The sequence below is a fragment of the Amphiura filiformis genome, chromosome 13 (assembly GCF_039555335.1).
Source record: "Amphiura filiformis chromosome 13, Afil_fr2py, whole genome shotgun sequence".
In the NCBI taxonomy this organism is placed as follows: Eukaryota; Metazoa; Echinodermata; class Ophiuroidea; order Amphilepidida; family Amphiuridae; genus Amphiura; species Amphiura filiformis.
In genome coordinates this window covers 51,841,059-51,868,963 of record NC_092640.1, presented here as the reverse complement: position 1 = coordinate 51,868,963, position 27,905 = coordinate 51,841,059, and the positions used below count along the sequence as shown (strand labels likewise).

Here is a 27,905-nt window from a genome sequence, read left to right as displayed (position 1 = left end):
CTAGGCAATCACACACATATTCCGGACCAGGATTGGCCCAGCAGTAGCTGCAAATACTATTAGGGCTGATCCCACTACTTGCATGCTTTCTCTTCTATTATATCGAATGTAGTTAACAAAATGTTCACAATTGTTCGTGACCACATCGTGAGGTTCCATCAAGTCTGGCACAACTTGCACCGCGTCAATTCGTCTACGTATTTCTGTTGTGGGTAACACTCTAGCTTGAGAATCTTTAGAATTGTTGATCTTGATTGGCCTTGGGAAGTCGGCAATCTTTACTATCGCTGTGGAATAGAGGGCAGAAACGGAGTCAGATGGGTTAGATGTGTTAGAGGCGTTTGGTGGATTGGAATTGCTCAGTGCGTTGGGGGACTGAGCCAAATTAGATGAAGAAGGCATGGTAAATGTTGAACCCAAAATGTACGAGTTGGCGGCACTTCCTACCGAGAACTCAAGAAAACGGCATTCATAAGGATCTTCAGACACAGTTGACACGATGGCCCAGTGGGAATATATCTTGTACTTGATACTGTCGTCCCACAACTCCATCTGAAGCCTGTCACCAATTTTGAATTTCACGTCACCACGCTTGACAGCATCACATAGTTCCCGGCCACTATTGAAATATCCAGTTTGATATCCATCTGGAAAATATATATAATAACAATAGATTTTTAGATTTTTAGATGACATCCCATCTTCTTTCAGCGAAACCAACCGCGCCCATCCCGTTTGCGGTGGTATTGTTATAATCATGACACTGACTGCAAAGTCAAACAATGTTAGCAAGAGTTCATCGACCATCTGAATCCCCTGGATGGATCAGGACATTACTTCCTTGCATTTCTGGACACTCTGTCAGTTATTCAACCGGACAGATCCATCGAAGTCCAAATATATCTTAAGAGCACACCCACAGACCAACCTAGTACAGCCAGATTCCTGATTGTACTAATTTTATTCCTTGATTTGCCTGGGAGGGCATGGTAGTTCCGCTTTGTTCTGTATTATTCCTTAATGTTCCTGATTCAGTATTACAAAAAACACTCATGCTGAACACACATTCACCACTCCTGATAATTCCTGAAACTTCCTCATAAAGGATTACAATTTTTATTTGAAAAAGCCGAAAATATGTGAAATGACCCCCCAATTGAAGCCATTCGTGGACAAGTTTTCAATATTATTGTGTAATTGCATTAAACATAAAGTATGGGGTGCCCAAACCAGAAGCGAAAAGGGCAACATCTTTATGCATACGCAGGGGTTGTCTGAGGGGGATATGCCCCCAGATTTTTTTTGCAAAATGAAGATCTATTTGAAGCCATTTGGTGGACTATTTTGCCACTATTAATGTGCAAAATTTTAATTTGAGAAAGCCGAAAATTTGATATTTGATAAATGAAGGCCAAATGGAAGCCATTTGGTGCATCATGTTTACACTATTATCAGTGCTTTCCCATTGAAAACCGTGTAGATAATAGTGATATTTAACCATAAGGACGTTATATCACAGGACTGACGTAAGTCACAGAAGATCTTGACTGCTAAGCGGAGAAGTCCCATATAGACATCGCCCTGAGTATTAGTATGGCTATCCCACATGGGCTATGGAAAAAGACTAATACAGGGTGTATCAAAATGATTGGTACCGAAGACTTCTCATTTTTTGCCGAATTTTTTTACTATTTTTTGTGCCAGTTTGGGGTTAATTGTTTAAATATTTGTAATTATAGTAGTGTTATCTTCTCTAAGAATTTTAGATCATAAAGACAGCATATTTTATTCAGAAGTTACATGATTCTAAAGGGAAGTAGGTGTTTTTACACTTTTCATCGTAACGCTGGATCAGTAGCGCACCATTTTCAAAGCTCTATTTTACTGCAAATACCTTGTGAGTATGATATGTTGAAAATCATGGAAATGTTTAATATTTTCCCTGCCTATTTCCACATTCATAATATATATTAATGTAATAATCAATATTTATTGCTTGAGAGTCATATTATTGACTTGGAATAATTTAGGTGGGGTGAAAGAAGGTTGTGTATCAACACCATCAAGGGCGGTAAATTAATTTTTTTTTTGAGATTACTAAGTAGATGGTGTGGCAGAATGGCTATATACTGTAGACAGTATAGGTTAGTTTAGACCTGGTAAAAGTTATTGGAATGGCTCCACAGTATTCCACACTTCAGTGTGCATTCATAGTTAAGAATCACACAAAGATATGGAGAAGTGCAGAGAAGATTTAGGAGACACTTTCTAAGAGCCAATGCATACATGCTACAACTTACAATGCTTCAGAATTTGATATGGGCAGTTACAGAATGGACCCATCCCAGTTGTTAAGTTCTTTCAAGATAGAGCTTCACCTCACACTGCCAGAGTCGTAAGGCATGGACTTCAGGAACTATCTTTCTAAATGCATGTGTAAAGCAATTTTATGTTATGTATACTGAGGTGAGATATTGAAGAGTATGTATGCAATAGATGGTTCAAGCAGTGAACATATTCGTCTTGTGTCAAACCATGATTACGTCGATCTTCGTTTAAATGGAAATAGCTCCCAGATGCATCAACCTATCAACTTCAGATTAATAGAGCAATAAGTTAACATATGCCCCTTTCTATTTATAGTACAAACACTATATTAATAAGCAATTTTTTATTTTTTATATATTTTTGAAAATGTCACATAGCCCGGTACCAATCATTTTGATACACCCTGTACAGCTTGATATCCTTCCGAATAAAGGCCTCTGAAAAGTCTTGTCTTCAAAGGACAAGGCAGACAAAAAAGAACATTACCGGTCCAGTGTATAAATAAAAACATGTTATTAATCATGAAAGCATTCAGTTGAACTCGAAATTATACTGATATTTATTACATCAAAATACTTGTATAAAATTGTTATGAACAAGTTTATATACTACTAGTAATTTTATTAGTGAAAAGTAAAGTATACGTAGGCTTGTACTATTGAATGCAACATATCATAATGTCATAATTATTATAATGGCACTTCAATAATGCCAGTTGATTAGTCGCGAAAGCCCGAGTTAAAAATCGACAATGTACATTGAATTTTTAAACAGGCCTTTGACCGGGGACTTAGTCCCTAACATTTTAACAGACACTGTCAATCATACTTGTTTATCAATCCAATTTAACCGCAAATCAAAATACCTGTACGTACAAACGCGCTCATGCACCTAGTACACAAAGCGCCGCATAGTTGTGTACACTGTAGTTATCAATGGTAATGGCGCAGGTCCGGAGGATTTAAACCATAACGAGATCTTGGCGACCAAATCACAAGCCAGATCCATTTAAAGATGATTAAATAGTTTAACTTCAACACTACACTATTTTTCGCTCACCCGGAACGTTTTCACTAGTTCGACTAGTGTCTTCAGCAGATGGTGATGCTGTGATGGTATCTTGTCTACGATCGGGATAACCTTCACTGATGACGTCATATGATTGACAGAATGACGTCATAGGATGTTACGATGTAGCAGCGCCCCCCCCCCCCCTGGGATCAGTAGGTTGTCCCAAATTGGGTTCGAGTCCTTTGTCACGATTCAGTCTCGGTTTCTGAGTTCTTATGTGTATAGCTTCCAGAACTCTGCGGAATATTCTTTTGTTCCCGTTCAAGCACTTTTACATTTTCCCAGTCAATCTGGTGTCCTTTTGATCTGACTACGTGCTCCCTGACCGCTGATTTGGAACTGCCGGCAGTGGATTTGTGTTCACTAATCCTTTTCTCTAACTTCCTGGCAGATTCACCGATGTAACTTGCATCACAATCAGCGCAGGTGATCTCATACACAATACCAGATTGCTTAATGGGTTCTGTCATGTCTTTGGGGCTACTAAAGCACTCCTGAGCGTATTCTGTGGTTTGAAATTGGTAGAAACTCCCGCAGTCCTAAACGCTCTGCGTAACTTCTCAGAAAGGCCTTCGATGTAAGGCAGGGTGACAAAACCTTTGTTGGCCGTCTCCGAGTCCGGGTTCTGAGAAGCGCGGTCTTTCTCCTTGGGCTGGCCGCGGAAGAAAGTCCAGTCTTTATATATATCCACAGTTCCTTAGGGCGTTTTTAACATGAGCGATCTCCTCCTCCTTATCTGTTTGATCTGTCACAACAGTTTCCGCGCGATGAAGTAGCGTTCTCACAACACTGAGCTTATGTTCAAGTGGGTGGTGAGAGGATAAGTTCAAGTATTGCTTTGTATGTGTGGGTTTTCTGTACACCTTAACTTTGAGAGTTCCGTCTTGTTGGCGACAAACTAAGGTGTCGAGGAATGGAAGTTTACCGTCTTCTTCTTCCTCCCGCGTAAACTTTATATTTGGATCAATGTTATTAATGTGATCAGTAAATTCTTCGATTGGCGTAGACTTTATCACCACGAAGGTATCATCCACATATCTTTTCCAAATACGCGGCGGGTGGGGGGGGCAGATGTTAATGCCTGACTTTCGAAGTATTCCATGTAAGCATCCGCGGACAGGGGACTGCAGAACTTCCCATCGCACATTCATAGCGCTGAAGGTAGAATGTCTCTCGGAATACGCAGTAAGTAGTGCCCAGACAAAATCTCAAACAATCAAGCACTTGTTCCGGCTCAAGATTTTCTGTTTCACCTTTCTTCCAGCTGAAATCACATTTCAAAACCTCACCGACAACTTCCAGTGTCTTATCTACGGGGATGGAAGCGAACAGAGCAGAAACATCAAATGACACCAAGGATTCATCCGGATCCAATTGTAAATCGCGAATGTCCTCCACGAAGGATTGTGTGTTGGAGATGTGATGTTCGGTGTTGCCAATGAGAGGAGATAAAACCGCGCAAGTTCGTAGGTGACCGATCCGATGCTTGATATAATCGGTCTAAGCGGGGCACCAGCCTTATGGATTTTTATCAATCCATAAAATGTTGGTACATCACAGACAGTCGGATATAATTTCCAATAAGTTCTTGAGTCAATGGCACCTTTATCCTTCAGGTCTTTCAATAATTTAATGAGTTTGGTCTGATATTTCTGAGTTGGGTCTTTCTTTAACTGTTCATAAACATTCACATCCTGGAGAAGTGCGTTTGCTTTCTCTTCATAAACAGCCGAGTCAATAACACAAGTGGCCCTGCCTTTGTCAGAAGGCACAATGATTATCTCAATGTCTTTTTTAAGCTTATCTAGAGCAAGTCTTTCTTCCTTAGTGATGTTACTGGTCGGGGGTTTAGTGGTTTTAATTACGTTGACTACGCGAGCACGAAGTTCAGCTGCTTTATACCCGGTATGTCCTTACAAGCTGTTTCAGTAGCGACAACGATATCTTTAACAGGGAACTTTTTGTTAGTTACAGAGTAATTTAATCCTCGCTGTAACAACGAAACTTCCGCTCCAGTCAAAGAACGCGACGACAAATTCACCACCCACTTATCGCGAGCATCACCATCCGATGTTTTTCCTTTTTCAGCCGAATTATCAGCTTTTCTTTCTCCGAAACCAGCTGTTGATGCTTCCGAATTTGACGCGTTTTCACCACTTGATTTTCGCGACCTTCGACCGCATCATTTAAAGATGCATTACATCATGACCAACTTTCCATAGAGTCCCGTGTTAAGAATTTTAAGCGCAACCCAAAGTAATTAGTCCACTTGGGAAGCTAACAAACAGAGGGAGTACGGTGACTGAACTAAAGATCAGATGTGAAAATCTATCAATTGTGCACAAATAATTAATTAAATTTTAAGCTTAATACAATAGCCAGAGTATGCACAATGGGCAAGTGGACTACGGAGAAGTCTATGTGTACTATATCCCTTCCAAGGTAAGGCCAAACTACACCCGACCTGTGAAAGACCAGAGAAAGGAAGCTTGGCTTTACATGGGGGAGACAGAAGGCTTAGAAAGTTTTTAAGCTTTAATCATTTAATATAGGCCTATCAACACGGATGAACTTTTAAAGATAGAACTAGATTCGTCGAGGTCCACCTTCCATCCTGGCATCGGGATATTAGTAAATACAAATATCCAGGTGATTTTTTTAATGTATCGCACTTCACTAGTACGTTCACGCGGTACCTCTGCATTCATGGCATTGAACCATATCATGCTGATCACTCGCAACTGTACGATCAGTATATCTTTGAAAAGAGCGGTATTGTATTCAATCTATGATTGCAGACATACACAGGTGATGAGTGCAACCTACTTGTAGTGCAGCGCGATATATTCAAAAATTGTTTTATCCTTTACTGCTATGGTAGTTATCCGATTATTACATCACTTCTACTGCGCATTGACAGTACTACCGAGTACATAATTTCGTCCGCAATTTTTGGTCCAGGACTACAATCTAAAATAAAAGCCGCAAGCCCCGCAGGGCTGAGGCCGTTAACGTCCATAGTAAAGACTTGCAACTAAAAGAGTTCTAATATAGAAGAGTCCCCAATAGCTTGTTGTCCAGGACTACAAGTTGCGAACGGAATCAGATTTGCTAAACCCAAGAAAAGGTTAACTTACCGCCATGGTAACGATTCACAGGCATACCTAGGCAATAACAGTGCTACACTGGTTACAGCAGAGGTAAGTTGAAAAATAAAAATAAAATTCTAGTTAACACGTACAAAAACATAAAGTTGAAAAATAATCAAGCTATAATAACAGCCTGTTTAGCCACCAAAACACCATGTAGGGTACAATTACAAAATGTTGCGAGCTAATTACTTTAATACTAATTTAAGGCTAAAATAGTATGTTAAAGCGTGTGAAATTATCCTGGATATGGTACTCTGTATGACAGATGAGCACTAGGAGACATTTTTCGTGAAAAATCTGTGACTGGTTGAAAAATCTGTGAAAAAAATGTGTTTGGATTACAGGTTTTTCACGGATTTTCCGACCAATCACGGATTTGTGTCTCCTAGTTAGCCAGACGCATTGATCAGACATCGCATGAATATGGCTACCATTAGTTATGTCTTCCCATGATGCAATATACATCAACAGAGATGTAATTTTGCTGAGTGTATGATGGAGTTTGCTGAATGGTTCAAATATTTTTAATATTATGCTTAAAGAAGAAGTCCGTCAGAGCAGTTCTTCTGGGGTGAACCAAACCTTCCTGGTTATCAGATTAATCAGTGAATGTTTTAATGTTATTGCATCAATTAGCACCTGTAAAATTCAGAGATAACCTCATCGCTGATTAATTTGATAACCAGGCAGGTTTGGTTCATCCTAAGAAGAACTGCTCTAACGGGGCTTCCTCCTCTTTAATAATAATGTTATTTAACATGTTTAGCAGAGTCTAGCATGCTTTATGTCTAGCTCAACTTCATGCAAAGCATTCTGGGTTGATGTTTTTCCCCTACCTGCACACCACAGCCCATTTTGCTATGTGCAATGTGGTAGCGGATATCATGTCGATCAATTGTATGTTTTGGGGATAATTGTGATTATTGAATATGTGATTGTTTTTGGTGGTATTTTTAAAATGATTTTTTTTTACTATTTATATTTTAATTAGCCCTGTTTTAATGTATTTTTATCTATTTATTATTGTTGCTATTATAAGGGGCCTGTAATAATAATAATAAGAATAATAAAAATAACACTAATAATAACACTAATAATAATACTAATAATAACACCACTATTTAATAATAAGAAATAATAATAATAATAATAATAATAATAATAATAATAATAATAATAATACTAACACTAATAATTATAATAATAATCACTATCGGTTACCTGCATATATGCAGCCACATACGTATCTATTAATTTAAAACAGATTTCGTGCATTTAATTTTTATTCAGTGCCGTAGCCAGCGGGGGGGTGCCACACCTCCCCCCCGCTCATCATTGGCGTCGGTACATCTTACTTTCTTTAGGCCGTTGGTACACGACGGGCCGTGGTGGGAACTGTTGAGATGCGAGTATACAGCCGAGTCTCCACAACCACACATTCGATAACAAGGACGTTGTCATATTGGACAGAGAATCACGGTGGTTTGAAAGAGGTGTGAAAGAGGCTGTTTATGTGAAGCAGGAGGAGCCATCTCTGAACAGAGGAGGAGGTCTGCGCCACAACTTGGCGGGGGCCCTATACAGTTCTGCTATCCAAAAGATCCCTCGACGTCTCAGTTCTGTGACCCCGTCACGGGTCACTGACCAATCGCCGCCGAAAAATCAGACGGCTTGAGGAAGCATCCAGGATAGGATGTGAAACGTCGCCAGTCAATAAATAGTAAGTCCAGTTGACTAGATTTTAATTTAAATCAACTTGACACACGGTATATATTTAATACTGACTCCGTGTAAAGAAACAAAATTTAAATTCTTACCTTTAGTAAGATAATACCCCCTCACGCGCATATCCATCCATACTTCACCAGGCTGTTCTCTCCATGATATAGTGCGTCCTGACAAACGAGGGCGTTTGACTGTTATATTTTCAATTACATTGTCGCTATCTTGATTATTAACCGCCAAAACTAGACCAGACGCAATCAGTGCTAATGCTGCGCATGCGACAATCGTAGAATTCCAAGATGACGATAAATGGCGCTATGATCAGAGTACCACCAATAATATTGTCTTGTCTACATTTCACTGTATACAAATTCAACGGTAAAGTTAACTTACCGGTTAGGCCGTGTAAAATTAATATTTTGGTTCTCGTCCCTCCCTCCTCAATTTCTGGGATTTGTCAGATTTTTTTTTTTTTTAGATTTTTCAATTTTTTAGACTTTGGAATGATTTATGAAATCTTCATACATATAAATAAGTTTATTAGAGAACAAGCATCACTTCCAAGTCTTTTTGTGGTACTCTAGGGGTTTATCCTCAGAATCTCACATTTAAAAAAAAAAAAGGCCTCATCGTTTCCTCGAGCACTGTCGGAGAAGACCGAAAACTACTGACAATGCTAATTTTACATTGAAAAAAAAAAAAAAAAAAAAAAAAAACTCCCTCCTCATCAATTCATGAAAATCCTCTGGACGAGAACCAAAACATTAATTTTATACGGCCTTACGGGTGCCCACACAAAAATAATGTTATTATCAATATTCATTTTATTACATTAAATCAATACAAACTGGCACTCAAGGATACACACGCACCCCCACATAATGACATATCACTTACACAACTACCCACATACCCCATACCCACCCTCATCGTCGTAAATGCGTATGCCCACCCCGATCCCCCCCCAAAAAAAAAACCCTTTTATAAAAAAAACATCATGATCATTATAATATTTTTAAAAAGCATGGTTAGCTTTTCGATCGCTGAGCGCACGAATAAAAATAATACCATAATCATTTTGCATTACATGCAGGTCGCACAATCCCTCGAAACATTCCATACGTATACACCCCACATTACATAATTCCCATGGCAAAAACTTATATTTGAAGAGTTTGTTTCCAAAAGGCGCTAAATCCAATAGCTGCCTTGTGTCACATTTTATGGTATATTTTAACATTTTTAAAGTTTAAATGACATTTAACAATTGGAATGGATATGTTAGTAACTCTATCTTATTTTCTAACTATTTTCAAAATCATTTTGTCCCCTAAAAATTCTCCAATGCAACGTTTTAAAATAGCTGCCATTGGATTTAGCGCCTTTTGGAACAAAAAATATTATTTTCTTTTATATTTATTGTTTTTGTCTTCGCACGTGGGAGGTTAAAGAGATTTGCAATTATTTTTTAAAGATATCCAAAAAATAGTTAGAACTATTCTAGTGGGCCAATGTTATTAGATTGGCAAGGTTACTGCTACCCATAGGAATAACTCTTCATTTTCACTTTAAATCGTACTATTTTTGGGTAAAATAATATATAGAAATAAATGTTTCTGCCTTATCCTTTATACGCAAATAATGTGTCCTCGACAGTAAAAACGTTTAAATAATGGGTTCGGCTGCGCCTCACCCATTATTTACGTTTTTACTGCCTAGGACACATTAATTGCGTGTAAAGGATCTAAAGGACATTACCCTGATTTCTTAATTATTTATCTATTATAATTAGCACAACATTTTGGTCAATCTATGACCACTTTTACGCCCATCTCGTGTAATCTGTTTTTTACAAACATTTATGGTTTTGTCATTCCCATTAGCGATTCAACAGACAAAAGACAATTGCATTTAGTCCTTTCCACTAATCATAATAGCTCTTAATCCATCAATGTAAACATGATGAAGTTCAACCTAACCATTAATTTGAACTGGTCATTACTACCGTGAGTGAGTGATAATAGAGAACTATTATGTTTAGGGGAAACCTGGATATGAGGCTGACTCATTCATGATCAGTCACCTATGACTATGACCTCTTAATGTATTCAGCTTGTGTAATGTCTTCCAATCTCATAATCTGTGATTCAGAGTCTTTAAGGATAGCAACTATTTTAAACTGTTGCGATTTGGTAGTTCACAGCATCTTGCGAATGGTAGTGAGCTTTGCCAAAAATTGCATTGATCATTTCATAGCGCGTGTGTAGAAGAATTCAAATATCACAGATACACTTTTGTAGGTCCTGTGGTTCTTGAGTTATGTTGTAAAGAGAGCTGAAACAACTACATTTTTGTAAAACGTGCATAACTCATTATCAAGAATAAATCAAGCAAGGTTTTCGAAGTACGTGATTTGTAGAATGAACTTTTGCAAAACATCAAAGTGTTATTTTTCAATAATATATTGATTTAGATTAAATGAAAATCGATTTATTTTTGGATGCTTGGACCAAAAATACCGCATCTACCCTTAAAACAATTATTGTGATAATAATCTTTGGACATATGGACAGTACCGGGTATCTTTGTACTTATTTCAATGCATTTTATGTAATTTTAAGTATGGTTATGGGAATTGGAAAAAATAAATAAATATAAAAATATCTGAATGAGGTTAAGAAGAATATTACGTCATAGTTACTTACCTATACATGATGCTCCTTAAGAATTTTAAACCTCAATAAAATGTTAATTTGTTAGGTAAAAATATGTGCAACTCATGATGAAAAAAAGAAGTAGTTAAGTTTATATTCATTTAGGGCCTACATCAACTTGCGGATGCTCGTAAAATTTAAAAATAATTATAAGAATTTGACATTTTGATTTCTCAAGAAAACATTTCGCATCCGGATATGCAGAGTCTGATTGTTAAAGCATTCTACAAAAAACATAATAAAAATAAATAAATAAATAAGTAAATAAATAAATAAATAAATAAATAAATAAATAAATAAATAAATAAATAAATAAATAAATAAATAAATAAATAAATAAATAAATAAATAAATAAATAAATAAATAAATAAATAAATAAATAAATAAACATGTTGATCAGATGAGCATCACAACAAGATTTGTCTTTGATTTTTCATTTTTTGTAATAATGATCGTCTGCACCAAGAATCTGACAGACGTTTTTTTGTTTGTTTTTTTAATAATCGTGACTGTTCCTGCCATGCGTTACGGCGGGGCCGGGGTGGTCAGTAGTTCAGTTCAGTTCAGTTTAGTTCATACCGGGAGTTCATAGTCGTCTGCACACAAAATCTGGCAGACGATGACTGCGCTCGATGTGGTGACTCAGTTTAGTTCAGTTCATAATAGTCGTCTGCGCACAGAATCTGACAGCGGGTCTGGCAGACGACGGCTAATCATATCTTTCCCGCCATGCATTACGGCACGGCGGTGACTCATCGCAAGGAGGTAGCCCAATGAACTGAAATATTAAATGAGACGTGGCCGAGTGGTACGATGCCCTCTAGGACCGGGACAGCGAAAAGTAGGATGATAATGGCCTTTGTTCCTTGGGGCTATTTTTGATGGATGCTATCTTGTGTGTTTGTGGTGCATGTTTATATTGTGATGCATGTGTTGTAAGATAATGTATACGAGAAATACATCGGAAATTGTTGAGTAGTAAACAGGTGCTTTATTTGTGTGAAATAATATAGCGATAAAATCAACAAATAATACTTTTGTTATGTGTTCTAATAAAACAAATTGGTTGCAAATAGATTTATTGTTCGACCAACTGTTGTTTCATACAATCAATAAAGCAATAAATAATTTACATGTTTTGTTTTGATCTGACCAATGCATACATAAAAGTATGTTGTACACGCATATAAACATTGCACATACAATTCATTTTATGTACCTTGTAAAATAATGTACGGTATTTTGATACCATTTCAATGTTGCATCTTCTCCTTTCCATATAATGCTTTTTCTTGCTGGTATCGAGACAGAGAAATATAGAAAGTGAGACAGAGGGAGGGATGCAAGAAAATTGTATCAAATCCAAGGAGATTAAAAAAAATATATGTGTTCATCCCGGTACTGGTAAGCTTACTTGTGTATCAAATTTGTGTATCGCGGGGTGGGGGTGCGTGTGTTGTAGATGAGGGGGTGGAAGGGCTTGTATTGTTTTGGGGTGTAGTGTTGTGTATGTTTTTTTGTACATGGGGCTTTGCTAATATAATTATGATGTGCACGTTCTGTGCCTTTGTATACACAATATGGATGTGTTTTGTCCACTTTTGGGTATTGCATAATCTGCATGCGTATATTCTATTTAAACTGTGATTTGGCGTAACAAACCGATATACCACTTGTCAATATTTTGGCAGTTTTGACATTTCACATCGATTTAAGCCAATCCCATGTACCTGTTTTATGCAATAACTGTCTATATTGGTGTCAATATCTGCGTCTCCCAACAGTTTGAGTTACAGTTTTAATATGAAATAATTTGGATATGGTTCCGAGATTTCCTTACAACATGAGGCAGACACAAACACACTCTATACTATCATCCTCTAAGTTCATGCAGCAAGTGCAAATTATATACAACGACAGCGCCATGACAGTCACTTCATAGACGCCTACGCATGCGCAATGCTTCAAAGCAATCACACTGTGTTTACCCCTTTTCTTGTGGTTTAAGAGTGATGCGGACATGTCCAAGAGTTGATTTCGATTTCTCGATATATCTTACAAAAAGTGTATTTTCTTATAAAATTTGGGTTGCTTAAGAAAAATGCATTAGAAAGAGCCCAAACATGCCTTATATTGGTCCAGTGGTTCTTGAGATAGCTATATGCCAGTTTTAAAGCCACCTTAGACCTGTGTTGTTTGTGTACAGTAAATATAATATAACCCTATAGATAGTGTTTACGATAAAGCTCTTCCGAGTGGTTGATATTGCGTCCGTATTGCGTGGACAAGTAAAGACATGTTCCATTTACTATTATTGCTATATGGTCAAAGTTTGCTGAACCACCTAGTTTTGAATAAGTAGTGAGGACGGGTTAACGGATTTGTTTTAAGGCAATATAATGTGTAGGAATGAGCGGTACATTCCTACACTCTTAGAACACGTGGAAAAAAAGTTCTTGTATGTAGAACCCTCAAGAAAAAGGGCCTCTGGAAAGTTGAAAGAACCCAGCAATTGTTCTTTCTGCACTTCCCAGACAGGGCCGTTCCGACCATTAGGCCAGGTAAGGCGGCCGCCTATAGGGCGGCAAACGCAGAGCGGCGCAAAAAAAATGGCGAAAAAAAGAAAAAACGGGAATGGAGAAAGAAAAATACAGAAAAGAAGGAAAACGGTCGTGGGCAGTATACAAATAGGTCAAAACTGATGAGTTTTCAAAGAGATGACCCTAAACATTTTTTGGTATACTTCAGTTTGGTGGGGCGGCGGCAGGGAGAGGCTTTGCCTATAGGGCGGCAAAATCCCTAGGAACGGCCCTGTTTCCAAAACACTTTCCAGGTCTAAAATGGTTCTTTCTAACCTTTCCAGAACCCTTTCCTGTTCTTTGTAGAACCATTTAGGTTCTGCACACACATCCCATCCCCACACACCCCACTCAAGAACCATTGTAGGTTCTAATTAGAACTATGTTTTCTATAAGAGTAAACTTACCTCCCCACTGTCCCAAATACAACTCGAAATTAAACGTTATCCCTTAACATGCTTAATGACAGTAAATGCCCAAATTGCATGAGGGCAATTTGAGCGTGCCATACGGGGCAATTCATTAACTTTATCCTTTGTTTTACTACCAAACGTAATATTTCGTTCAATTAATGTACTATTGACATATTTATCATGTTTATTGCCTTTATATTGTCCTTTTGAAAGATATGCAATCATTAACATATTTCTTTTCTTAACCTTATTGGTCAGTGTTTTTATAAGATTTTTTGGGTTGTTGTATATTGTTTTGATTAAAATATTAACATTTAGCATTGTATTGTTTTACACAGAAATGATATTTATCATAAGTTATAATTTAACGTGTTTCAATTGTGTTTGTTCTGTTTCATTTCAAAGTAAAACATAATAATACAAAAATATAAACGATATGATCTTATACCCTTAGGCATATTCATTAAACAATTATACTTTCGGTTTTCATGGGCTTAGTATTTTGTATATCGCGAATTGTAGACCTGATTATTAAAATAGAAATCCGTTCTGGGTTAAGTTTACAAATATGAATTGAATAATAAATTAAAAATGAAGTTTTGATTGTTTATATGGATGAAAATGATGTATCATCGTCATCTTGTTACATTTTATACTTCATTTATGATTAAATAGGAAATAGAAAAATGGCTGATAAAACCAATAGATTATGATGCAAGATAACGAACAATAGATGTTGCCAAGAAACATCTGTCTTTGTTGTATATAGGCCTATGTCATTGTTGATAATGTTATATATAATATAATGATTGTCATCTGTCATTGTTGACAGTAATGCAACTGATGTTATGTTAGAATACAATAAACATCTCAAAAAAGTAACTAACCCCCTTTAAATAATGACTATTATTCAAAAACGGGTGATTGTATTACAAATCTGTAAGATGCGTTGGAAGCAGAATTTATTGCTGCACATTTTGACACCTCATTTGTAGCAATTGACTAAATATTGACGTCACAGCGTACATTTAAATCAATGTAGCCCAATATTTGAAAGTTGCAGTAAATTCTATTGATTTTGTATTCAGTGTAATGGAAGGAAATCTGTGTAATGATATCTAAGTGTTATTGGATTGTAAAAATTTGTATGTAAGTGCAACTTTCAAATTAGGACCTTACTACATTAAATTGACCGGTGTTTTATTGTTTTCTGGGCTATCGTATTAAATGAGGTGTCAAAATGCGCAGAAATAAATTCTGCTTCCAACGCATTTTACAGATTTGCAATACAATAGCCCCTTTTTGAATAATGGCCATTATTTAAGGGGGGTTAGTTACTTTTTTGAGATGTTTATAGCATTATGCTACTGAATATTGTCAAACTATTTTATTTGATAAAAGAACCTCAAGACCCCAAAACTTTACATGTTTGTACGGATACTTTCATATCACATGTATCATCATGCAGGAATAACTTTCTATGTGCATTAAGGTGGTACAACACCCCTTGATAAATTTGTGACTATTTTTGCATTTTTCTCATAAAATAATAACACACTGGTAACAAAAGTTATGTATATTATAGGGACAAGGAATCCAGTTACTACACTGGAATTTCAGTGACTCAAGACAAGCAGTAGGCCCTATGTTATTTATGATTTAAAAAAAAGAGGTAACGCTAGAATGTACCTCATGTCTTAACATATACAATGAGCCACTTGTCTTGAATCACTGAAATTTCAGTGAAGTTATTAGATTCGTTACCCCTATAGTATTCATAACTTATGTTAGCAGTGTGTAGTTATTTTTTGAGAAAAATGCAAAATTACTCACAAAATGTATCAGGGGGTGTAGTACCAACTTAAATATAAATATATAAATATTACAGTAGGCCTATTGTTCACTCTGCCACACCCCGTTATCATGACCTTTATATAACCCAACATTTTAATGTTATTAAAACATTTTTACCTAAACCAAAAGCCAAAATATAACTTATTTAAAACGTTTGCAAATCGTTTTTGTGTTTGCTGGGTATATCATACATTACATTTTTATTTCTACAGAGGGTGTTCACTATGCACATATGACTGGTGTTGAAACGGCATCAATTTTCACATATAGTTGGTTTTTGTTTCAAAGGTCACATAAACAAGAAGGTTTTTTTCCTGGCAACTAGCGACGATAGTTTGATAGGTAATGTAGATATTGGTGTATAGCGTTATTATATTTTTTTAGGGATGTTTCCTATATATATATATTACTGCATGTATCTGGCAGTCGGTGTGTGGAGGTGAGGTGGGGTGGACGGGGATGTGCGTGTGGGATGAGAGGATGTGATTGGGCGGTGTAGTGGGAGTCGTGTAGGGGTGGATGGGGTGCGTGTGTCTGTGCTATGATTAACATTGTGTAAAACAGAAAAAACTTTTTCGTTGTGCACCCGGGATCTGGAAAACGCACATTACCAGCAAGATTGCTGTTTTTGAGAATTACATGAAACGTAGCCGAGTTGTTATTCTTGGTGTATCAGGGAGGTTACTGTGTGTGGTGTGGTGGGGTGGGTGGGATGGGTAGGGATGGGGTGGCGGTGGCGGTGGGGTGTGCATACGTGTGCATAGGTATGTACAGGCGTTTTTACACGAGTGGATGATATCAGGCTCACGGTGAAGCTAAAATAGTACGAGCAAAAAAACCAGGATGACTAATCGCCAAATGTGTTATTCAATATAATAACACTGCTGAAAAATCAGATCCACAATAAATCATCCTATACACATGAAAGACCTAGCTGTATTGAAGATTAATGTGCTGTTTATTTGTCCCCAACCAGACAGACTGCAAATAACACTACGTGCTGTCAGATGCAAAGTAGTAATGAAGGAAGATTGCTTTCATTTAAAGCCGACAGATGGCGCCATTACTATAGTTAGACATAAAGAGGCTTGCTTTAGCCGTACTGGCAGTTGTGGAAGCAGGTATAGTATAGGCCTACCTTTGATATCAACAGTAGGCCTATACCGGATTTGCTTGACACGCGGATGCTATATAAGCACCCCTAACCCCTACCCTCCACATACACACACCCCTCCCGGTCACGTATTTGAGGTTTTGCATGTGGTGCAAAACGGGGGGAAAAAGACACACATGCATAAAGAATGAAGTCTATATTTCACATTAGAAGTGAGGATTATCATGCAACCCCTATTTACCTATTTACCTCCTCGATACGTCAGAAGCATCATGGTTTTCCCTCGCTTTGTCCCTCGGTTTGCCCAAAATCCTCGGTTTGTTGGTGTTTTGCTAAACACAATTTCTTCACTTTGATGGTGATTCCGACCCATACTCACCAACATTTATATCACTCTTTCCCCACACACCCACTATCCAGACCGCCATCCCCACCTCAACCTCAATACACACAAAAATTCAATCGACCAAAATTATCATCCGGCTAAAAAAATAGAACAAAAACTCCGCTCTAATTTATATTATATATGCCATTCTCAGAAACAGCAATCTTGATAGCAGGGTGCGTTTTCCAGATCCTGGGTGCTCAACGAAAACGATTTCTGTACACTGTTTACACTTTGGTAATAAGAGTACGGACAAACATTCACCTTCTGTACCCCACCTATTCCACACACACACACCTGTTTGTAAATACGTTTAAACGAGGACCTCGACTTTAGAAGGATCTAACCGAGGACTTACACACCCGTTTTTAATCGACACACCGTGGACCTCACGCAAACACACCAGGCAACTTACTATCCAACTGAGACCCGTCCTATACCCGCTATGGGGGACCTATCTTATATGCTATCTTATATGCATATTTGCATCATTTACGTCATCCTGGGCATAGTTTCAAAACGAGGACGTCCTCGTTTGGAGGTGTGTCCTCGTTTTACGGTGTGTATCCATATGTAGGTCCTCGTTAGACGGCATTTACAAACGCACACACCCCACCCACACACCCCTCCCCACCCACCCCACCCCGGTGTGGGCACACCATCATACATACCCCTGCACGCACGGGCTCGTGCTGACATATAATGCCAACAACATCTACTTGAGCAACCAGAATTGCTGAAACATTGTACCTCAAATGGCATGGAGTATTTTATTGACGTCCTTTTTACTCTACTTGAAAATAAAACGAAGAAGCATTTAAGACTTTCATATTCACCCGTCCGTAGCCTCACGCCGTCATCCTTTCGGCGCTTTTCGATAACCATGTTAACCATGTTAACCATGTTACCTGTGTAATGCAAGCACCGCAAAAGAAACCAGAGGATCGAAAGAGAGACTCGTATGACTCTGAAATAAATTGTACGATTGAAATGCCCGAGTTATTTCAAACTACATGCAAAATAAATGAAATCTTAAATTCTATTAAAGTAAAGACATTGACAAGAAAGCGTACCAGTCCGTTTAATAATATAACACAACATAAAATATTTACGATGAAACTTTACTCATAACTTACCGTATCGTACTAGTGAATCATTATACGGGAAATCGCTTACAAATCCTGATTAAATAATGAAGAAAAAGATTGCGAAAATTAATTTCCATGGATGACCATTAACAGTGCCTAGCAACCAACCGACATTTAAAAAGGAGAGAAACTATATTTTTCGAGAATAAAGGTATTGTTTTTAGAGCAGTGCTTTCGGACGTGTTAATTTTTCTTGCGGGTTGATGTATTTATATTATTTGCTTGTATTTTCCAAAATGTTAGTGACAGTTTTGTTATAAAAATTTCAAATATCATAGGATTTTTTTCATGTTTGAAATAGGTTATAACAAATGCGTATCACTTGTATTGAGATGTTCATGCGTCTAATAATATGTGACACCTCGGCACAACTGAGCCCTGAAGTCGCCAATCATCATTTTTTAGATAGATATTCAACCAAAATATTCTGCTTGAAATTAGCTTTAAAATGATGTATATCATGTCTATAGTACTTGACATTTAAGTAGTGAAAAATCAATAAAACAGTCAATAAATCTTTTGTTTCCTATTGTTTATTGTTAAGTTCGATGGAGCATATCTCAATAGTGGCACTGGCGACATCCGGGCTCAGTTGTGCCGAGGGGTCACATATATACCACCCCCCCCCCCACCCAAATTAAAACATCTCAGTATACGTGCATTATTTTGTCAAATTTCACTCCCAACAAGTGCAAGTGATGAGCATTTATAAACCTTTAAATCAATTTTTAATGTTTTTACACATTAATATATCAACCCAAACGAACAAACAAACAAGATACAATCAACAAAAACAACAGAGAAACGGTTATTTAAAGGAAATAGTCAAACTTAAAGGTGGGTAACCTGATTGACAACCTCATCACCCACTTTACCTCATCAAAAATCAGATTTTGGTATCAGGCATTTTTGTCAGGTGAAATCGCATATTTTTCTCATTAACATATTGAAATTAGGCATTCCAAATCGGTATATTTCCAGAGAAATCATCAAAATACTGTCTTTTGATGATATCTTCGGAAATACACCTATTTGGAACTTCTAATTTCAATATATTAATGAGAAAAATAGGAATTTAGGATCTCTCATTTGATATCAATTTGTTATGATCATGATGATTATCATTAATAAATAAATATAGACTACCAGTATCACAATGTATAAATGTCAGTAATTCCATAAGGAGTTTGTCACGTGTTCTTTTTGCATTAATGTTTGAATGGGACAACATTTTACGTTATAGGTAAGTTTAAAAAATTCTTATTTTCGAAATATATCAGGTCACCTTCCTTTAAAGGGTCTGTGAACAAACTGGCCTACATAGAGTTACAAACACACAGACTTTCAACGTGCAAAAGAGCAACAAAGCCAGCATTAACATGTTTTCTCTATCCAACTGTATGGTCATAATTGTCATTACACATTACACTAGAAATGAATGATAATAATGTCGTTAATCTATATGTCGTGTTTTCTGCACATATAATGACATTGCATGTAAGACGGACCTGAGTGTATTATTGAACAAAACATTTATACGACTTTTTTTACAATCTTGAAGTGTCGCAGTGTAGGTGTATCCCAGCAAACACAAAACACCTTTAAAATATTTTGAACGGGTTTGGGTTTTGATTTTGGTTAAAACGTTTGAATAATATTAAATGTCGGGTTATAAAAGGCCATAAAAACGTTATTTCAACATTTTGCATGCAAACACACTGTAGCAACAATTCTAAAATATTTTCATAATGTTATTTTTAAAATATTTGTTGCAAAGATTTTTGCCAACTATTTGAAACACTTTAATAACAATATGTTAGAATATGTTACAGCAAGTCTTCAAGAAACTGTTTTTGAATGTTATGAAAAATGTTTTAAAGCCTTTATATACCCTTTATATAGCCCGACATTTACACGTTTTGTGGCAACCTTTTCTAACCTTTTGCGTATAATGTCGAATACGTTTTGCGTTTGCTGGGATAGTTTTACGACGGGGTTGCGAGGTAATATATTAGCCCATTTGTGATCATTTTCATTTCATCAAAATTTCCCCCTTGAAAGTTGCCCCCCCCCCCCTCCCCCCGTCTGAAAAAAGTCCTGGTTACGCCATGGGGTGCAGAGCGCCGAAGCAACATATTCTCTCATACATCACTCGCAAGGTCGGCAGTTTTAGTTTCCCAGCCTGTGACAAAGACTATAAGCAAAGAGTTAAAAATCAAATTCACTATTGAGGATGTTGGCATGATTTCATACAATGCAATATCAATACGGTACGTTTTATAAATAAGCAAAATTGACATACAAAATTGTATCATTAATAACTGACTACACTGACTTTCTCTGCTTGAAAGACCACATTGTTATAAAATGAATCAAAATTTGTAGAACAATGCAATATCGGCATTGTGTTTCATCATGAAAGGCACATGATGAACTTGTTAATAACATTCTATTGAAAGGTTCTTGGTAATGATCGAAAAAGGGCATACATGCGATAGCTGCCCTATACACATTTGGATCATTTCTGCATTCTATATTGTACAAAACTAAGAATATGACACCTGGCAGCTATTACATGGCTCTACCTGCAATAGCTGCCCTATAGACATTTGACAATTTCTGCATTCTATATTGTACACGTCTATAAGAATATGTCACATGGGAGCTATTGCAGATAACGCCCTCTTGCACTAGTCCCCTGAATGATGTAATGTCGCATCGCACAAAGGGTCTTTTGAGTTCTATTATTAAAATATATCATTTAGAAGAATGATAGTGACATTCGCTGTATTTTGCATTTTGCTTGCTTTTAGATTTTTTTTAAAAGTAATGTTACTTAAAAGTAATAACGCTATATAGGCTATATCGCAAATGGTATATTTTTTGTCTTGTACCATTGCAAGTCAATCATTTCCAGTATTTATTATGGTCAATCATAAAAATCATGTTCAATCATGCAAATTAATGCATCAAATGTTCATGTCAATGTACATTTTTGTCTTGTATACCATTGCAAGTCAATAATCTCCATTATTTATTATGTTCAATCATGACAATTAATTAATAAAAGCAAACCTTCTCGTCATGGCACAGAGAAATAAGCTATTGTTCACGAAGTGCAATGCCCTCGCATATAAAGGCATGTAGTTCTACCAATCTCTATCAAAACTGTTACGTTAAGGGTTAGGTCGCCCACCTTTGCACAGTATTTTTTGTGGGACATGAGAGCACATCAGACACGCCAAATTGCATTCTGAATACGAAGAATGTCCTTCTGATATCAAATAATTTGTTTGTTTTTAATTTCGCGATATAATACAAATATTATGACAAATTATTGAAAATTGAGATTTTTGACATTTAACAGTCCTGAAAGTAGACTTTGTCAATCTAATAATAATGCTTAAAGTGTATGGGATGAAAAGCCCGATCATCATAATTATGACAAGTTTGACCTTTCGTATTGAAGATATACATGAAGTTTCATAACTTGAAACACTACTTGCAAATTGGAGGGGGGGGGGCAGACCCCACTGTATCAGCCCATGTCATTGGTTGCTTAGTATTTTGTCCTTCCCATATCAGTTCGGGGGCACTGCTAATTCAAAGACGTCTCTGATATCAAATACTCTTGAAGCGTTATGTCACCTTACAGTATCATATTTCAGAGACGTCTCATAAATCACATACTCCCTAGTTTCAAAACCCAGTCGCAAACGATATAAGTAATTTTGATGAACGTGCCAGCGCAGTGGGAATAATTTTGTGTATAGGCCTTATCAGGGTTGTAGCTAGCCTAAGTTGAGCATGTTGAGTGCCTGCTAATTTTACTATCCAATTCATGAATTGGATAGTAAAATTGGGATTTTTTTTTACCTCAAAACATTTGATTTTAGCCATTGCAATCTAAGTGTGTTCTGGGACCATTTGTCAGAATTTGCACAGATAGATATAATTTTTGCACAGGTAGATATTTGCTAAACATAGGAAAGCTTATTGTAATACACTCAGCTTCGTTCCGATGTGCTGCATCGAGTGCCGAATTGTCAACAAAGCTCGACGTATGTGATATCACATACCCACGTATGTGAAATCACTGTCCCGTCTTTGAAATCAGAGACGTCCGGTTATTACGAGTGCCCCCGAACTGATATAATACTCTACTGTCATCTATACATTCATACATGCATCATGCAAGAATTTGGCACTTTGTGTGAGGAAACCAAAATAATCTCTCCTGCAGTGAATATATTGGACTTTTAGATTTCACACCACCAAATAGAATTATATGGTTGTGCGCCCTTAATTTCACTTCTCAATTTAAGCATTAAAATGAGCAGAAATTTGCATAATTTTAGCCAAATTTGGATTGGTCATGATTAGTAATATTAATTCCTGCAAGTGTACCACAGATGGGAGAGATCGAATAACTTTTAATGATTATAAGCAGCCTTTTCTTTACAGAAACACTGGCATGGTTTTGCCTGTAAATTAGGCAATTCCCAGACTTTGAGAGCCAGTCGTAAAAAATAATGACGGTCAACCTATATTTTTCCCAGAGGGATCAGGCAAGGGCTGATTTCAACCATCATAGCTGTCGCTTAAAACTGAGTCGCTCCTGTGAAGAAAAACTGACGTTTTCTTAAGGCAAATTTAGCACATATCTCTATGGGACTCTGATTTGGTGTAAGATCTTTATCATCTTAATGTCAATCTCATTATGTACATTAATTTCAAGTAAACCCATTATAGAGGAATTCGTTATGAAGTGCATATTTTATAGTCATCTTTCTGAATTCTACCTACTTCAATATTGCCTTTAATGAAACTAGGCACGTTCTTAAAAATGAAAAATCTTTATCAGCCCAGTATTACATGCTGTAATATCACTTATACACGGAAATACCAACTCTTGAGTATGTTGATATACCCGCACGTGAACAGAAATCATATCATAGTTATGCAATGCTTGCCACGTTTTTATAATATCTACAAATTTTTCAGTTCATCATCTTTATAACCACTGGACATAATAATTGGCATGTTATTACTTATTTTGAATGCACTTTGTAGAGTTCAAAGCTTTTGGTAATGGTACATCGAGAGTAACAAGTGAGCACTTTTTGGCAATTTTATTAAGGTAAACACTGCAAAAACAAGTGTTTATATTTAAACACCATATTGTGTTTACTAGAGCAACACTTAATAAACACATAATTCATGTTAATGGTCTAACACTAATGTTCATAAATTAACACTTGGTGTTATATTACAAACATTAGTGTTTGTAATATAACACCAAGTGTTAATTTATGAACATTAGTGTTAGAACCATTAACATTAGTGTTAGACCATTAACATGAATTATGTGTTTATTAAGTGTTGCTCTAATAAACACAATATGGTGTTTAAATATAAACACTTGTTTTTGCAGTGAAGCTTGCGAGGTGAAAGTGATTTTTTTGAAATATTAGTCCTATCAAGTACATATTTGGTCACAATGATACTCAGGCCAAATTTCATTGAGCTGTGATATACAGACGTTTAAAAAAAAGCTGCGCACAAGGTTAAAATCACACGAAACGACAAAATGGCTGAAAATGAGGTTTAAAATCTAGAAACACTGAATTTTGAAAATTGGGTTAAATTATTCAACTTACCAATTTCAAATTGTCAAATTTTTTAAAATAATTGTTAATAACTAAAAACTGTGAAAAAAATCAGATCAAATGTAGTCCCATTAAATTAGCTTAATTTTAGAAAAGTGTTCAAAATCAACTCCTGAAAACAATAAAATACATAAGAAATTCAATGCATGTAAAAGGATAGGAAAATGACAATTTCGCCTGCCTGTATTTCATTTTAATCAAGCAGCATTACCAAATCGGATTTTAATGAAATAAAAAGCATTCGATAGCTAAGATTGTACATTTTTAAATGATTAAAAACCCTCAAAATACAATTTTTACCTCTATTTCCTGTTTTCACCTTGCAATCTTTACCTTAAGCATTTGGTCCTCTTCTTTTAGTTTGGTGACATATGCTATAGGTAATGATTTGGAAACCATTATAAAACAGAAGAATAGCCATTATTATAAACATCTCATTGATATTTGTTTAATGTTTTTAGAGTTACCGACCAAATAGACATGTTCATTACTCGTTGACTGCCGATAAAACGCCCAATAAAGACTTAGTCACCGGACCGCGCCGGCCAGTTAAAGTACATGCCCTATCACACCACTCCACACCATACATAAATTCTCCCAGTCACATTTCCCAAATATGAAATTAAAAAAAGTCAAATTTTAATTTTGTTCTTTTAAAGTTTGGCAGAGGGGTTCGAACTCACGGCGCAACGCTTAGTACTCTATGAGCCTAGCGCCTTAGACCACTCGACCACTTGTCTTGTTGTTATTCATCTGAAACTTATTTAAAAATATAATCGCAACTTCAATATAGGCCTACCACGTGACAAGCAAAGACAGAAAACGTATTATATTTTGGAATTTTATCTGCTTAAAACATTAATGTGTATTATAATATTCGTTCAGTTGGGGATGATTTGAAGTGACTGCCATTTATGACCATTTGATATTTAATACAGCTCAACTGATCGTACTTTTCCTACATTCGACCTTGCATGATTTTTGAGTTGACACAGTCATGAAAATAACTATAGCCCAGTTCTGAACCTTTTCATTGATCATTCATAACAATAGGTATCTGATGGATCAGTGAAGATAAGAAGGATTATAATATATCCGTAACCTTGATATTATAGTACATCTCGAGGAAAAAGTGCAATGGACATGTTTTCATTTTATGTTTCAAATATCCCGCGCATGAAAATTGAGTCAGGAGGGTGAAAGTGCATAGGAACAATGCCGGAAACTACGTCACGCTATTGTTCGACCTAGGCTACATATTTTTAACGCATGCGTGTTCGTCAATACAGCTTTAGACTCCTCCACCTTCGCAACACGTACGTGGAGTGACTGGAATCACACTGACGGCGGAGGAGAATACTAGCTGGTCAAACAGTTTAATTCTATCAAGCATATAATACCTAAGCAATCATCGTCATTTGATCTATTTACTCACAGAATATATTGTATACTCAAAATATAATTTTAAAATAGTAAACCTGTTAACTTATATATTTGTGTACTAAAATATAAGGACACGTGATGTCGAAGACAAAATGGCCGCTAATCCGCCTATTGTGAGACCTAGGATACATATTTCGAAAGAGGGCAGCAGACTAGGATGCCTATCCCTTTGTCTATTATTCCTGATTGAGTATTTAACCCAAAATGGAAAATGGAACAATTTATTGGAAATCTGTTTAACAGATCTTTTTCTGCACTGTATTATACCTAAATTAAGAAATTTTTATAAATATTCAAAGAAAATATAGGTCATCCAAAAAATTTAGATTTTTACACATTTTGGGGCAAAAAAGGAAAAATAAGCAAAAATATCAAAATCTGTTTAACAGCTTCATTCATCAAGTCATAACAAACGGCCTACATGCTTAATTTCTAATAAAATATTGAAATTGTGAAAAATATAGGTATTTATTGATTTTTATGGTTTTTTTTGCAAATATGCTAATAATATGCAAATTATGAAATTGCAAAATAAAGTTTCTACATAGCATACATCTTTCAAGTGTGATGTTCAAAATGACAGACATCAAAAAGAGATTCGATGAAATGTAAAGGTGTAGTAACAATTTTGGCATGGACTGTCTGGTCAGGAAAAGTACGGTAATTTGAGCTGTACCAGCAATGTGGAAAAAAAAAAGAAATAATGTAGTGCCAACATAATGTACCCTTTTACGTAAGGAGCAAAGTTCAACAAGTTATAACTCCGCTTCTGCAGTACGAATGTCAGCGGCGAATGTCAGGTTATTATTTCCCAGTCTTGAAAAAAAATTGCAGGCAGAGGTGGGAATCGATCTCGGTACCTCCCGGTTAAAAAGCACTGTGCAAAACCACTAAGCCAACTAAATATCTGTTGTGAGATGCTTGACATTAATCTTTGATATTGCTTAATGGAACAAATCGCGGAATTAAATCAGTAATAAAAGAAGTAGATTCTTATTTAGCGGCCAAATTGGATAAAAGGGGAAATATTTGTCCCTGCTCTAAAGAAAATATAGGTTAGAAAATTATCAAATAAATTTAAATTAAAAATTGAGATTTTATACTTATTTATTTCACGAGGCAGGCATTATCACAGACAAACACTGTATAGGCCTACGCTAAAAACTCGACCCTCATTACTAGATGATGGCATAGCTCAGTGTTAGAGCATCAGACTGGTAATGTCAATATCTTTGGTTCGAATCCGCCCGTCAGCAATGGTTATTGTGATTTTAATGCTACGCTACAATTTGTTCAATTTTTTTCGTTTATTTATTTATTTATTTATTTATTTATTTAAATAATTTGATATATTTGAAAGGGGTATTTGAGCAATTTGAAATTTTTACCCCGTATAATCCTATGGGGTCATTTTGAACCCACCCCCCCCAAATTGCCAAACTTAACGCACAACACCTATGAGTTTAAATCATACATAATGATCAGTACGTCCATCATGAACATGATGAATGAGTGGTCACTGCATTCATTTGGGAATGTGTAGGGACTGCAGCTTGATTCACCATCCACAACATGATAATGTGTGCACATGCTACATTATATACACTTGTAGGCCTACGTTGTTGTTGGTGTATAAGTAATGGGCCTTGCAATTGAAATGCCTCAAGCTTTTAATCCGATATTCAGATTATCTATTTGTTTTCATGAATTGGAAGAAATTCTTTGATGTATTACTGAGCTCAATGATCTGAAATTACTGGAGTGTGAGGTCAGCATAGTATTTTATTAACAGAAAGTATAGAAGCCCTGCATGAAATTATCGATTGGCTCCAAACAAATGATTTGAGCCGGTGTCTTAGTGCAGTCCATTCAATCAAATGTTGTCATCAACCTATTTGATTGCAATCATGCTTTTGTTGAATGCATTTGAGTAGTCCGCCATATTTACGGGATGATATGTCACATGCAAGGCCTCTATTCTCCAAATTCATTTCCTAATGTATGTGAGAATGATACAATAATGACATGATGAACATAGTCATTGATGCATCAGTTTTAAAATAGACTAGGCGGTTACCATATTTGGCGGTTCTCGGCTGGGCGCGATTACCAGGCTGATGGTGACATGCCCATACGACAGTTTTTACTAATTTGTCCTCACATGACCCCTGGCGACCCAAAAAATTTGGCTCTAAATGTTGACTGTACCCACCAAGTTTCATGCCCATACGACAGTTTTTAGTAATTTGACCTCAGATGACCCCTGGGTGACCTTGGATGACCCCAAAATGACCTAAACTTATAACTCT

At 36.4% G+C, this 27,905-nt stretch overlaps 1 protein-coding gene across 1 annotated transcript; it reads right to left on the bottom strand.

Annotated features, from left to right (window-relative positions):
- Positions 1–6,644, bottom strand: LOC140167755 (uncharacterized). The gene is made up of 2 exons (XM_072191047.1): positions 6,537–6,644; positions 1–647 (listed from the first exon to the last, which is right to left on the bottom strand). The coding sequence occupies exons 1-2, from the start codon at positions 6,559–6,561 to the stop codon at positions 1–3; spliced, it is 672 nt and encodes a 223-aa protein (XP_072047148.1). The 5' UTR covers positions 6,562–6,644.
- Positions 6,645–27,905: the final 21,261 nt, after the last annotated feature.

What these genes read in the sequence shown, in the direction of transcription:
- LOC140167755 (XM_072191047.1), bottom strand. Translation starts at nt 6,561, where the DNA reads ATGCCTGTGAATCGTTACCATGGCG. An exon ending in TGTGAATCGTTACCATGGCG is followed by an intron (nt 648 to 6,536) that starts GTAAGTTAACCT and finishes TATATTTTCCAG; the next exon opens with ATGGATATCAAACTGGATAT.